Here is a 15652-nt window from a genome sequence, read left to right as displayed (position 1 = left end):
GAGGAGGCTAGGGATAGGAGTTTCAAGGTGGCTTATTTGGTCGTGTCGATGGGGATGTTGAAGTCCAATTAAATCACTTCCCTATTTCCCTACTACTGCTCTGTATGCCTAAGTGTTCTAAGAATGCATATCTAACATGGATAAAGAGAATAACAAAGACCTATAATTTTGTATAGTCTGTGATTTCATAGATGTATATGACTATGTGATCCAACAATATAATCTAAAAACTAATAACAGATGCCAATTTAATCTATGGGAATACTCCTCTTCAACTATAATCTCTGTAGGGCAGGGTTCTTACCATGATTCTGTCTTCCGAGGCACAGATACATTGGTACCCTTTCAGAATTGAGTGATGATGTATTTGTGCCTAACAAACACATTTGTGTCAGCAGGAAAAAAAGCTACCTCCTGAATCCCAAAAGCAGGCTAGTTCTTTAAGGCTGCTATAATACACAGTGTTTAAAAAACAAAGCCAAAGCCAAAAGTGAATCCAACAGGAAGGAGAGGCGTAAGTCCTTCCTTTATATTTCCAATTCCTTTTAAAATCCACTCCAAATCCACTCCAAAAAAAAAAAAGAAAAGAAAAACACAAAACAAAACAGTTTTGTGTGATGGCAGCCTTTGGGGTATTCCAGAGCTGAGCTGTTCTTTTGTAACACAGAAATAGTGGTGGGGGAAATGAACATAAGTTTTTTGGTTTGTTTGTTTGTCTGAGCCCTGAGCGCAGTTAAAAAGAAAGAAATCTGATAAAAAAGGGATAGTACAGAAAAATAAATAAATAAATAAATAAATCCTTCAAATCAACTGGTGCTAGTAATTGTCAGATATTTGCAATTTACTTCTTTTAAAAAGTCTTCCAGTACTCATGAGCTGCTTTATGTCCTGCAGGAAGTAGTGTACTCTTTCCAGTCTGATACAATGCTCTCTGCTTACACCTCTGTCCATGACATGAACTTTTTTAATAAAAGTGAATTACAATTTTCTGGCACTTTCTGGCACCAGTTCATGTGAGAGAAAAAAAGTATTAGTTCTGTATCTATATTATATTATTTATATGTTTTATACTGGTGATAGTGGTAATTGAAGAGTTAAATTTTAAATATATAAGGCTCTTCTAGAATAAATGCTGAATTTGTGAATAAATCCCTGTTACAGGAGCTGTGACCACATATACTATATACCTGGTACAGGTATATAGTATATACTGATAGCAGGCATTCACTGAGCTCTCACTGTATCTAAAGACCATTTGGATATTAGCATTTCAAAGGCCCTGAGTCCAGGAAGAAGCTAATTTAACCAGTTGGTCAACATTCTCCATTCCCCCACTGTAAGGTATATGAGTGGTCTTAGGGTGGAGTCCATAGATGGGTTGGGACAAATCCTAGGGGATATAAACCATGTAATACTCTAGGTCTCGCTCTCTTTCCTGCGGCCCTGGACGAACAAGCACTTAGGAACAGGTATAATATATGTGGGCCTTCTGTGTGTGTATATAGCAATATAAGTATAATAGCATCACAGTAGACTGTATACGTGTACATATAGATATTCTAGGTATAAGTGTGTGTTGCTATAGATATATATGCTGTTTATGCATGAGTTTCTATATGTACATGTACTAGTGGTCGGCTGCTGGATGTGGCTTTGTTAGTAAGTATAGATCCAGGATACGGTGTAGGATCTGGATATATGTTATACTGTATATACATACACAGCATTGGTCACATGGTGCTTGGTATCCAGGGGGGTAGGAAAGGAGGCAGCTGTGTGTGGTTGTGTTCTCTATGTAATGTATTGTATTTGTATATAATGTATAATGTCCTTGTCATCTTTATGTTGTTAGTAAAGTAGTTTTATATATATCTGCGAGGGTTGTATGTTACTCCAGTAGTGGGAGAAGGACCGGTGGGTGTGTATACTATATATAATACAGAGTAAGCGGCCTATACAGGAAACAAAGGTACCAGACTAGGAGCGGACCAGAGGGACATACCAGAACCAGAATTAATCCCTTTATCAATGGCGAGCCCGGCCCAACTGTTTTAATGAATCTCAATTAGGATATAGTGCTGAAATTGTTGTTATACTGTGAACCTAGGTTTGTAGACTGGTGAGGTTTGGACAGGTAGCACAGTTCCATCTGAGGCCTAGTGTGAGTGTCATTAATAACAGAGAACCTATGTAGTGAGGCTCCTAGGATACTGGTAGTTTCTTTGTTTTCTGGCTGTATTGTTGTGTGCTTTGTATTGTCCTTCAGTAATATCCTGCTGGTTGGGGAAAGGATCAAAGGCTTCACCACTTACTGTATAGGAGTAGCACAGATCGCAGGGATAACAATGAGTGACAAGGCAGGATGTGTAACTTTTGATAAGTTAAGTAAATGTAGTACGTTTAACCCTGTAATGTTGAGCACTTGTGGATCTGCTAAGAGTTTATGGGAATCCCTGTTAGAGCAGGCTCATTCCTATGATAAACTCCATATTGCTAAGCGCAGTGTGATGAACCAGTCCTCTAAGCGGGTACACATGCTGGCTAAGCTGGTGTGCATCTATGAGGATGCCCTGTGTAAGATGGAGATGGTAGACACTAATGTCTCTGAGACGGTACATTGCAAGTGTTGTAAGGAACAGGATAAACAGGTTTGTGATTTAGAGACACAGCTGAAAGAAAGAAATGAGCAAATCGTAGAGAAAGATAGCCAGATCAGCGTGCTACAGGCTCACATGGCTGATAAGGAAAGATACTATACAGATGTGGATAAGGTGTTTATACAGCTGTATATGGACATTACTGGCTATAAGGAAAGATTGGCATCTACTGATGCAACAATTGCTAACTTACAAAGCGAGATAGCAAAAAGGGATGAGACAATCAGGAATATGCGAAAGACCAAAGAAGATTCATCACAGACTGACTTCCCCTCAAAACAAATTTGTGTTTTGAGTGCAAACAGGGGGATGAATGAGTCTATACCTGTGATCTCTTCAGACCGTACCTCCACAAGGCCTGACCCAAACGGGACTGGTTGTGATGGTGCCGCAGCTACGGCTGGTGATGCAGACGGTGAATTAGGAAGTGGTTTGGAGAATTTAGAGACCACTTCTTACTCCCAAATGCATCAGAGTAACGCAGCAGAATTGTATTCTTTCCATAATATGGAGAGGATACAATTCCTCATGAAGATATGTAAACAGATTCCTAACTATGATCCAAAGGTAAATCCGTTCACTTCCTGTGATATTTTTGAGGGACACTGTGCAAAATTTTCTGTCCCTCCTGAACATCGCATGGAACTGTTCAGACTATGGTTACCTACACATCTTCATCAAAGATATGAGGCCATAGGGAGAAGTGACCCTAGAAATGGGCAGTTTTATGATGAGGAAGACAGACTTTCCATCCTCATAAGACTGGCAACAGGACATTCAGATGTCACCCCAGATATCCTAAGTAACTTCAGGCCGACCATCCATGATGAGCCCTTGTCTCTGTGTGGGAGGTTTGAAGCTATGTATAGGAGGGTGACAAAGGATCATAGTGTGGGAATCCCACAGGGGATGATCCGCATGTTTGTGGAGAAGTTTCCATATCTTCATGCTGCAATACGTGTAAATGCAATAAAAGAGCAATCACTCATTGAAGCAGCAATGGTCATTGAGGAGTTTAGAAAGGATTTGCTAAATAGTGGTGAGTCCATTCCTATGAGTAAAGAGGTAGCAGTCGCCCGCAAATTGCAAGATGGCCATGCGGCAAAGGGTAGAGCTCATAGCCATATACCTGGGCATCCCAATGTACCCCAGCTGCGGAAATGGGGGAATGTTCGCTGCTTCCATTGTCTGCAATATGGCCATATAAAACGGGTCTGTCCACAAAGGGTTTACAAGTCTGTAAGGTGGGCGGCCCCACAACCATACAACCAATTCCAAGGACAGACAATGAGACATATTTCCCTTGTGAATGCGCAGGCAATGCATGAAATAACACCAGACATGGACACTGGTACAACAGATACCCCCAATGGGGATCTGTTATAGCAGATTTTTGAGTGGGGATCCCTAAAGATCTGGCCCTAAGATTAAATGTCAGGGATACCTCTTATAATGGCCAGAAAGTGTGATTATTGTGTGGTAAACATGAATCCTCCATGTGTGGTGAGAGGAGATAGTCACCAATGGGGGAGGGATCGGATTGGGATTACTGTTTTAGGACTCTTTGTTGTGTACAGTCCATTTGTTATGTTTTTCAGATAAGGCTGGTCTATAAAACATATGCTCAGGTATTTATGGCCCATGTCCTGGCTAGATGTAGTGGTGCAATTCACAAGTGTTGCCCCTCAGGGGCCAGGCCAGGCACACAGACATGGTGACTCTTGTTTTATCACTGGCAATCTGCATATGTGAAGACAATGGCTATTGGGCTTGTTAGTAGTAAACAATACATTGAGGTAATGTGATGTTTCTAAAATCATTGTAGCCTTGTAATATTGGACAGTTCAAGATTTGGGCTTGCAATAATATTGGTGGGTCAGTGTCTGTAAGCCAGCTAACTTACTGCCGGCTGCATAGCCGGCCAAGAGTGACCTGGAACTGCTGATCAGTAGGACACTTATTCCTGTGTATTAGTTCCTGCACATCAAGTGAAGATATTCTTTTTGTGCATCTGTGTAACCTGTTAATTGTCGAAGCTCTAATACTCTCCCAGTTGTCTGTTATACCACTGTTCCCAGTTTATGGCACCCTAGTAATCTAATACGGTAGAGGGTGGATCAGATGGAGTTTAGCTGCCTACTGAGTGTACTAGACTTCTCTATGTGTGAGCACTGACATGTAGGCAGCTGGTCAGGTCAAAATGACATGTCTGATCCCACAATGGGTAGCAGTGACCCATGGGCACATACGGTGCACTTATGGCGCAAACCTATAAAGTCCGTGGCGCAGCCAATAGGCCGTGGGGCATAGCTCTCCCTATTGAGGATTCTGCGAGGGAGTGGGTAATACCACAGTGAACAGCAGAGGCGCTTTGAAGGAACAACGACCGTCCGGTCGGACACGGATCTTTGGCGCAGCCGGTCCATGAGGTCCCCAGCCTTGGTTTATACCGTATACACTGGGGGTGCCAGGTGATACAGAGTGGTATGCTAAACTGCTAATGTACAGACACTGTCCACAGGGGGAGACCATCAAATCTCCTGATGGACTAACATAACTGGCATATTACCTGGGAGGACAATGAACTGTATGCAGAGAGGAGATGTGTTAACCTCGCACTCCACCTAGGAGCGTAGTGTTCTTTTGATATTTCAGGCAAACAGATGCACAGAGCAAATAAAGAAAGCCCTAACCAAAGAAACTGACCGATCATCGGCCCAGATACATCGTGAAGGCACCAGAGGATATCCTATCCCATCCAAGACAAAGAGATAACCAGAACCATCCATGCCCAAAGACTGACCCGAGATGAATAAATGAACTTTTTTATTCTGTGTTTGCATATGGACTGAGCCCAATACGCCTCTTCTGAAGGACAATCTCGTTTTCATGTTTTTATTATTTTTCTATTTGTTTTTGTTAAGCTCCGCCACACACAGAAGATCAGGCCTCCTACATAGTGTGTCGGTATACCGACAACAGGGGGATATGTTACAGGAGCTGTGACCACATATACTATATACCTGGTACAGGTATATAGTATATACTGATAGCAGGCATTCACTGAGCTCTCACTGTATCTAAAGACCATTTGGATATTAGCATTTCAAAGGCCCTGAGTCCAGGAAGAAGCTAATTTAACCAGTTGGTCAACATTCTCCATTCCCCCACTGTAAGGTATATGAGTGGTCTTAGGGTGGAGTCCATAGATGGGTTGGGACAAATCCTAGGGGATATAAACCATGTAATACTCTAGGTCTCGCTCTCTTTCCTGCGGCCCTGGACGAACAAGCACTTAGGAACAGGTATAATATATGTGGGCCTTCTGTGTGTGTATATAGCAATATAAGTATAATAGCATCACAGTAGACTGTATACGTGTACATATAGATATTCTAGGTATAAGTGTGTGTTGCTATAGATATATATGCTGTTTATGCATGAGTTTCTATATGTACATGTACTAGTGGTCGGCTGCTGGATGTGGCTTTGTTAGTAAGTATAGATCCAGGATACGGTGTAGGATCTGGATATATGTTATACTGTATATACATACACAGCATTGGTCACATGGTGCTTGGTATCCAGGGGGGTAGGAAAGGAGGCAGCTGTGTGTGGTTGTGTTCTCTATGTAATGTATTGTATTTGTATATAATGTATAATGTCCTTGTCATCTTTATGTTGTTAGTAAAGTAGTTTTATATATATCTGCGAGGGTTGTATGTTACTCCAGTAGTGGGAGAAGGACCGGTGGGTGTGTATACTATATATAATACAGAGTAAGCGGCCTATACAGGAAACAAAGGTACCAGACTAGGAGCGGACCAGAGGGACATACCAGAACCAGAATTAATCCCTTTATCAATCCCTATTTCCTATTATAAAATTAAGATGGAAAACAAAGGCACAAAATGGCAAATTAATTTCTAAAAGTCAATAAAATCTATATTAACTTGTTGAACATACTCTTAAATCGTTACACTTGCTCCTTATATTGGCTGCGCTATTTTACTGCAAAATGTTATCACTTTATGGTATGAAATTATTAGTGTAGTAAAAACTAAATGATCATTCTTAAGTTTGTGCTAGTAGTAAATTTAAACTTAATGAATGTAAAATCAGCATATAATAAAATGTGACAAAACAGAAACCCACTCCATGGTAAGAATTCTCTAGCTATAATTAGTTAAAGGGGTTATCCAAAATTAGAAAAAGCAAAGCTCCACCCCGTCCCTATGGTGTGTGCAAATCCACACCTAAAAAGAATGGTGTTGTTTCTGGAAGTAACTCAAGTGTGTTAAAAAATGCAGACTTGCCTGGGCAGTGTCCGTGATCCTTCCTAGACCCTTTTTATTTATTTATTTATTTTATTTCGGCAGCAATCAGCCCCATTCCTCTATTCACCTTATTAGCAGTCCTCCTAAACTCTGAGGACGTGTAGCGGGAGTGATGTGACCTGCCCTTACAGCTGCTCCTGCCCTCACACACCTGCCTAGTATGGGCAGGAGTGCAGTAATACTGCGCTTACACGGAACGATTATCCTTCGAATTTTCGCATAAACGATCGCATTTGAGCTATAATCTACCGTGTTAACACAGCAAACGATCAAACGACGAGCGAGAAAACGTTCATTTTGATCTTTCAACATGTTCTAAAATCGTCGCTGAAAATTCGCAGATCGCTTCGTGTAAACAGACTTTCACCGATTTACCCTATGTAAAAGATGGGCTTAAGCGATCTTAAAAACGATCGCAATAATGATTTTTCTTACAAAATTTCAAACTAGTTTTCTAACGATTTATTCGTCTAAACGCTGATCGTTATAAAAACCAAATTGTTGCTTCAAAATCGTTAAACGATCGATTGGGCGAATTACCGTAGCATAAGGAAAGCTCCATATTAACTGCACTACACATGTTACAGATTATATATCACTTACATATAATTTTAAAAGCATATAACTTTGTATATTAGCTGCCTAGCACATTAAAAATCTTCCTTCATGATCTAATTCTACATATCTAAATTACTATCTGAGGCTATGTTCACACTACGTATGAGTCCGGCAGCCGTACATGTGCTGCTGAAAGTGCCGTGGGAAAAATAGACATTCGGCCGGATTGCGAACATGCGGGCGAACCGCGAACATACGCCCGTAGTACAGTTATGCTTCCCTAGCTTGTTTCGAAGCGATCTGAAACAGGTCATTTACTTGGAAATCTTCGCCCAGCCCAATAAAACACACAGAACCTTTTTGATCTAAAAATCACTTTCAATTTGGCTAAAATAAGTACTCCGTATGGGACCGCATGGAAATCCACGGCCGTGAGTTGAAACATTTCCGTCCTCAAACAATGGTCTTGTTCATTTTTCATGGCGCCGTATACGATCCGGCCGTAAACTCATACGTAGTGTGCATTGTGCGGCCGTATATCGTATACTTTCAAGCGAACGCATCAACCTCAAAACTATTCGCGGTTCACACTACGACCAGAAAGATACGTAGTGTGAACATAGCCTAAAACAATAAAACAGCAGTCCTATCTCCAGGAATGTACCATAACTACTGATGTAAAGCTTAAAGGAAATTTTTCAGCACCTGGTTCTACCTGAGGTGGAGCAGTGTGCTGTAGCTGACAATCTCCTAGTGAGCATGTTGCCTTTTGGTAATTTGTGGAGTGGATTATGCGTAATGAAGAGTCAATGAGGAGTTGTGCCTCAGGGTTTATGCTGCACTCTGGCATGCCTTATGACTTTTTCCTCCTCCCTCTTCTTCATAAATAAATAATGCTGCCCGGCCTCTGCTTGCTCAGCTGTCAGTCAGTATCTGATCTACCAATCAGGTCCAAATAAGTTTTTTTTTTTTTTAAATACAATGAAAAAAACAAACAAAAAACAATATGTTTATTGTTTTAAAAAAAAGCTAAAAAAATTTAAAATAACACAATGATGAGAAAAAAGAAATACCGTATTTTTCGCTTTATAAGACGCACTTTTTTTCCTCCCAAAGTGGGAGGAAAAACCAAGTGCGTCCTATAAAGCGAAGACGGCTCCCAAGCAGTGCTGAGCACCGCAAGGAAGCCGTCCCGCTTGCCCCCTGTATTGCCGCTCACTATGCATATGCATAGTGAGCGGCCCTGAGTTATCCTCTCCGCCCGCCCAGCCCGCCCCTTCTATCGCCGCTCAGCTGAGCCGATCAGAAGCGCGGGAAAGTGCAATGAGCAGCACTTTCCTGGGCTCCTGATCGGCTAAGCGGCGATGGAGGGCGGGCGGAGGGGATCGCTGTCCTACTGACCTGTCCGCCAGCACCAGCAGCTCCTCTCCCGACACTCGGGTCTCCCGTCATCCTCCGGCACAGGCAGCGGGGTACAGAGACGCTGCCTGTGTCCCGGAAGTGTTCTGCAGCGGCTGCAGGACACTTCTGGCACAGGCAGTCTCTCTGTACCCCACTGCCTGTGCCGGAGGATGACGGGAGACCTGAGTGTCGGGAGAGGAGCTGCTGGTGTCGGCGGACAGGTGAGTAACCTGTTTGTTGTTTTTCTGGTCGCAGGGGGCATTGGCTACTGTATGGCGGCATTGGCTACTATGGGGGCACTGTATGGGGGCATTTGCTACTATGGGGGCACTGTATGGGGACATTGGCTACTGTATGGGGGCATTTGCTACTATGGGGGGCACTGGCTACAATGGGGGCACTGTATGGGGGCATTGGCTACTATGGGGGCACTGTATGGGGGCATTGGCTATTATGGGGGCACTGTATGGGGGCATTGGCTACTGTATGGGGGCATTGGCTACTATAGGGGGCACTGGCTACAATGGGGGCACTGTATGGGGGCATTGGCTACTATGTGGGGCATTGGCTACTATATAGGGGCATTGGCTACTATATGAGGGCATTGGCTACTATGGGGGGCACTATATGGGGGCATTGGCTACTATGTGGGCACTATATGGGGGCATTGGCTACTATGTGGGGCACTATATGGGGGCATTGGCTACTATGTGGGGCACTATATGGGGGCATTGGCTACTATGTGAGGCACTATATGGGGGCATTGGATACTATGTGGGGCACTATATGGGGGCATTGGCTACTATGTGGGCACTATATGGGGGCATTGGCTACTATGTGGGCACTATATGGGGGCATTGGCTACTATGTGGGGCACTATATGGGGGCATTGGCTACTATGTGAGGCACTATATGGGGGGATTGGCACCAATCACACTGCTGCTATCTCCAAACTGTGACAATGAGCAAAATATTTTTTTTTCTATTTTTCCCCCCTAAAATTAGGGGTGCGTCTTATCAAAAGGCGCGTCCTATAAAGCGAAAAATACGGTAACTATGTTTTATTTCCATTAGGGGAATCTAATCAAAGAAATTTGGACTTTAGAATACCTTCCAGTTCACCTTTAGTTAAAGGAATAGTCTGGCCAATGTTTTTTTCATAGTTCTCCCCTAAAGCCAAAGATATATAACTTATTAACATAAAATAATCCACAATTTCATATCCTTAACATACTTTCGTCCCCCATTGTTGCCACTGGAAGTGTTGTAGTCCATTCATTTCTGCTCTCATCACATCCTGCTGTAAGTTCCTCGCTGCCATCTTGAGACGTGATGTGGATCTTTTTTGTCATTCTTCGGTGCGTTTCTGCAGCTGGGATGGCATCTCCCTCCTGTAGCTAGTTTTTCAGAGATGAATTCTTCACTGATGACATAGGCCTGAAACCAAAAGGCCAAAAGGCATGATGAGAGGGGATGCACAGGTTGCTGGCACAGTGTGGTGCGTGGCTCTGTGCCAGAACAGGTAGTTTGTAGGGCAACAGCATTCTTTAAATGGAGTTGAAGGGTGGAGAGTGTCAGAGAGCAGCGATTTCAGGCTTAAATTATCCACAAGTATAGTGTAAGTATAATCTCCAGCAAAAACAGGAAAATATTTTTTTAACACTTGGTTTAAATTTCTCCTAGCTATTTTACTTTAGGCAGTATTAGAGTTAATACAAGATAAATTATATTATTCTGGGCTATATCTTGAGAATTCTCTTGAATAAGAATTTGATATTAACTTGTCATGTTGCTGGAAATGACAGCACTTATCCTACCTTTTGGTAAACAGTTAAGAAAGAACCGCAGTAATCCCCCCTTGGAGGATCACATCTTTTTCACACAACTTTAAGCTTTGCTCTTACCTAGTATTTTTGCTCAGTATTTTCATCAGTATTTTGCAAACAAACCAGGGGTAGATTAAAAACACAGAAAGGCTATGTTCAAACTTTGTTGAAATTGAGTGGATGGCCATCATTTAACCCCTTAACGATATAGGGCGTATATTTACGCCCTGATGCCGTTAGGGACGTTCAGAGCGGGGCCGCGCGGCGGCCGCGCTCTGAACCGCGGCGGTCCCGGGTGCCGCTTGTAGCCCGGGACCGCAGGTATTAGCGGGCACGGTCCGATCGCCGTGCCCGTTAATACAGTAATCAGATGCAGCTGTCAAAGTTGACAGCTGCATCCGATTACCGGACGCAGCTTCATCCCTGGTGTCTAGTGGGGAGATCGCTCCTCCGGGATGTTATCCCGGAGGAGCGATCTCCGTTACTGAAGCCAGCCGGGGACCGCTCCAAGATGGCGCCGTCCCCGGCCCGGCACTCGTTTACTTCCGGCTGCAGCAGCCGGAAGTAAACGAGTGCCTATCTCATGGATCTCTGCAGCATATCTATGCTGCAGAGATCTCAATGAGAGATCAAAGCACTTATACTAGAAGTCCCCTAGGGGGGCTTCTAGTATAAGTGTAAAAGTAAAAAAAAAAGTGTTGTTAATAGTAAAAAGCCCCCTCCCCTAATAAAAGTCTGAATCACCCCCCTTTTCCCAGGTTATTAATAAAAGTAAACAAATAAATAAATAAACATGTTTGCTATCGTCACGTGCGTAATCGCCTGAACTATTAATTAATCCCATTCCTGATCTCGCATGGTAAATGGCGTAAGCGCCAAAAAATCCCAAAGTGCAAAATTGCGCATTTTTGTTCGCATCAAATCCAGAAAAATTGTAATAAAAAGCGATCAAAAAGTCATATATATGCAATCAAGGTACTGATAGAAAGATCACATCATGGCGCAAAAAATGACACCTCACACAGCCCCATAGACCAAAGGATAAAAGCGCTATAAGCCTGGGAATGGAGCAATTTTAAGTGACGTATATTTGTTGACAATGGTTTGAATTTTTTACAGGCCATCAGATACAATATAAGTTATACATGTTACATATCGTTTTAATCGTAATGACTTGAGGAACATGCATAACAAGTCAGTTATACCCCAGGGCGAATGGCGTAAAAACACATTTCCCCCAAATAAACAAAATGCAGGGTTTTTTTTTATTTCACCACACTTTGAATTTTTTTCTGGTTTCGCAGTGTACTTTATGCAAAAATTCAGCCTGTCATTGCAAAGTACAATTAGTGACGCAAAAAATAAGGGCTCATACGGGTTTCTAGGTGGAAAAATGCAAGTGCTATGGCCTTTTAAGCACAAGGAGGAAAAAACTAAAACGCAAAAATCAAAATTGGCTCTGTCCTTAAGGGGTTAATGGCAAATAATTGCTGTTATTTTAAAATAACCGTTGGTGTTTTGAAATAACGGATGTTATTTGCCATTAAATGATGGCCATCCACTCAATTTCAACAGTGTGTGAACATGGCCTTTCTGTGTTTTCAATCCACTCCTGGTTTTGTTTGCAAAATACCGAGCAAAATACTGTGCAAAAATACTGGGTGAGCCTTAAAATGTGGGGTTACCTATGATGATGTCTTCTGTGGCTACAGCTACTTCTCATAGCTAGAAAGCCCATAGGGTTAAAAAAATATCCTCAGGCATAGCTTATTCATCCATGTGGTATGGTTTGCTTTTAGTATGTGTAATATATTATTACCAAATTCAAGTACACTATAATTTCCCAAGTTAGTTTATATATTTTAAAATATTAAAAGTTTTTTTGTATAATTTTGAGCCGTCGTTTTTCATGACTGTTCAAGTTTTTTTCTTTTAATAATACATTTGCACGCCAGATTCACTCAGCAGCAGTAATTTAATCCCAAATGATAACAAAGGTATTTTAAGGTGTATGTATTGTTTATTTTCCCATGAATCAATAATTTATGCAAAGATAATTAACTTTGTAATACATATTATCTCAGGAGGGGAACTGTTTGTCATTGAAGACGTGCAGTTTCTGTATAGGGACTTATGTGCAGGCAGTGCTCAGTAGGAAGAAAAAAAAAGCTATTACTTCTTCAGAAAACCTTATAAATCCTATATTAGTTAAACCAGAGTATCCTTTAAGGCCGGTTTCACACGTAGTAACAGTGCGGGCGTTAAAATTTCTGTCCCGTACATCTCCGGGTGGTCTGGCGGCTGTATTTGAAAACCACTTACGGTCTTATCGTAAGAGTCCGGCCGTAGTGTCATGATGTGTCTTGGCTTGTTTGGCCCCGCTCAAAAGCATGTATTTGATTCATGAATCTGCCCCCGGGCCAAATAAGCACACCCACATCCCTATAAAATCTCCGCCCACTCGCGAAGTACGCCCATATGCTTGTAGTGTTTTGAATGCCAAAAAAATAAAAAAAAAGATGTCTGATGGCGCTAATAATGCGCCCTATGGGCCAGCCCGGCGTATGAGGCTGCGCCGCAAGCACCAGCTCGTGGTGCTTTCGATCCTGTGGAAGATGCGTAATTATTACCAGCGTTTGTGTGTAAGTCTCTATATATTTTTTTTTTTTTTTTTTTTTTTTTTTTTTTTTTTAAAGCTTTATGTAACTTATTTCAAACTAGCCTTACAAACTGTTTAGGCTTATAATCCGTAAAACATTGATTTAAATGTATTGTTTATGCAAGCTCCCTTAAGTACTGTTGACCAAAGGTCCTTAAATGCAACTGTGTAATAATTTTGTGACTAATTGAGATGTCTTAAAAATAATAAATTTAATTTTTTAAAAATTCTTCTCAGAGGCAAAAAGACGCAGAGCAGCGCCGTCTGCAGGAGGTGGGACGGCGATATTGGGTCCACCCCATCAATGTTCGGAGGGAGACCCGGGGCCACATTGGTTGCCTGTATGATGATTTGCGACGGTATGTCGATTTGAATACATCAAAGTCGTCAAATCTTTGAATGTAATATTGCAAATGTAAAGGTTACTGTCCACAAATGTTTACCCCAAAGTCCATAATTTTATTATGTTTTTTGTTTATCCTTACAACGTTTGATGTTAATTTCAACATTTGTAAACCGTATGACATCTTCCTATGATGTGTGTTTGTGTGTAATATTAGTGATCAATATTTTTCTTAATTTGTTGCAGACATCCTGACAAGTTCCAGGACTTCGTGCGCCTGCCTATGGAGGCCTTTGATAATTTACTTTCCATTTTGACCCCACATCTCCAGAGACAGGACACCTACATGCGGAAATCCATCCCTCCTGTGGGACGTCTGCTCATAACGTTAAGGTGAAGATGCTTTATTTTAATGCGAACTATTTGTTCATGTAATTGTAGTGAAATCTAATATAGTGTTAAAATATGTAATAATTTAATATGTAGCTGAATGTGAAATAGAATCATAAAATACTATTTTTCATTTTTTCACAGATTCTTGGCGACAGGGGAGAGTTATGTATCGTTGCACCTCCAATTCAGGGTTGGTACGTCCACCATCTCTGGAATTGTGAGTTGCACGTGCGCCGTGATCTGGGAGCATTTGCAGCCCATCGTGATGCCCAGTCCGACCCGGGAGATTTGGTTGCAGTCAGCAGCAGGCTTTCAGTCTGTGGCCAATTTCCCCAACTGTATAGGGGCGGTTGATGGTAAGCACATACGTGTGAAGCAACCACCGCGATCAGGATCACAGTATTTCAATTATAAGAAATTTTTTTCTGTGGTCCTGATCGCGGTTGTTGATTCCACGTATCGTTTCCTTGCCATCGACGTCGGCTCCTATGGCAGTACTGGGGACTCCCGGGCGCTACTGAGATCAGAGTTTGGGCGGCGCATACTCTTAGATCACGTGACTCTACCTCCTCCCACTCCTCTTCCGGGTACCACGCATCCCGCTCCATTCGTCATGGTAGGGGATCAAGCCTTCCCTTTACTCAACAACCTGCTGCGCCCTTACCCACGGAGAGGGCTGGATGAACGGGGGAGACTATTTAACCGGAGGCTGAGCCGGGCACGTAACTTCGTGGAGTGCGCCTTCGGGATCATGACTAGTCAGTGGAGAGTGTTTACCACTGCCCTGCAGTTGAAATTGGCCACAGTTGACATGGTCATTAAAGCTGCCTGTGTTCTCCACAACTACCTTCGGGACTATGCTCCCACCCCGGAGGTGAACGTGGAGACACTGCCAGCTTTTAGTGCCCCTATCAACTATGGCCAAGGGAGACAACTCAACCGCGGGATAGTGGTCAGGAACCTCTTTGCTGACTACTTCATGACTCCTGAAGGCGCCGTGCCCGTGCCCCTTTCACAGCCTCCCTTATGAGCCACGGCCACAGGACTGATGTTTTCCCGCATGTATGTCACCTGTCTCTGGGATGTGTGTTTTTTTATTTTCTTTTGTTGTTTGAACCCGATGTATTGGTTGATATTTAATTTTCATTCTCTTTTTACTAAAACAAAAAATATATTTTCTTATTCGACTAAACAATGTGTCTGCCTTTTCAATGTATGTAAAACATGTTGTGTGTTCCCACATAGTAGTGTTCGAAAATACACATTACCTCACTCGATATACTACTGGCCAGTAATTATCGAGCATGGTCACATCATGCTAATGTTAATTGTATAGTCCTTTGAACCTAGTGTGCTGAAAGATTGATGTGATCAAAACATGTGCATTTCCTATGGAGTGACCAGCAGGGTGCGCACTATATGTCTAACTTTCTAGTGTGGGATATGTAACAGGATCTGATATCTTCTAGTGCCACAGT

The 15652-nt window shown here is 42.3% G+C and overlaps 1 protein-coding gene across 1 annotated transcript; it reads left to right on the top strand.

The window, feature by feature from the left end:
• Positions 1 to 13512: 13512 nt before the first annotated feature.
• On the top strand, positions 13513 to 15363 carry LOC138784672 (uncharacterized). The gene is made up of 3 exons (XM_069960319.1): positions 13513 to 13797; positions 14028 to 14174; positions 14316 to 15363. The coding sequence occupies exons 2-3, from the start codon at positions 14065 to 14067 to the stop codon at positions 15202 to 15204; spliced, it is 999 nt and encodes a 332-aa protein (XP_069816420.1). The 5' UTR covers positions 13513 to 13797; positions 14028 to 14064; the 3' UTR covers positions 15205 to 15363.
• The last annotated feature ends 289 nt before the right edge of the window (positions 15364 to 15652 follow it).

The sequence above is a fragment of the Dendropsophus ebraccatus genome, chromosome 2, assembly GCF_027789765.1.
Source record: "Dendropsophus ebraccatus isolate aDenEbr1 chromosome 2, aDenEbr1.pat, whole genome shotgun sequence".
NCBI classification, from domain to species: domain Eukaryota; kingdom Metazoa; phylum Chordata; class Amphibia; order Anura; family Hylidae; genus Dendropsophus; species Dendropsophus ebraccatus.
Note: the sequence above shows the minus strand (reverse complement) of the source record. Positions and strands in the feature narration are given on the sequence as shown.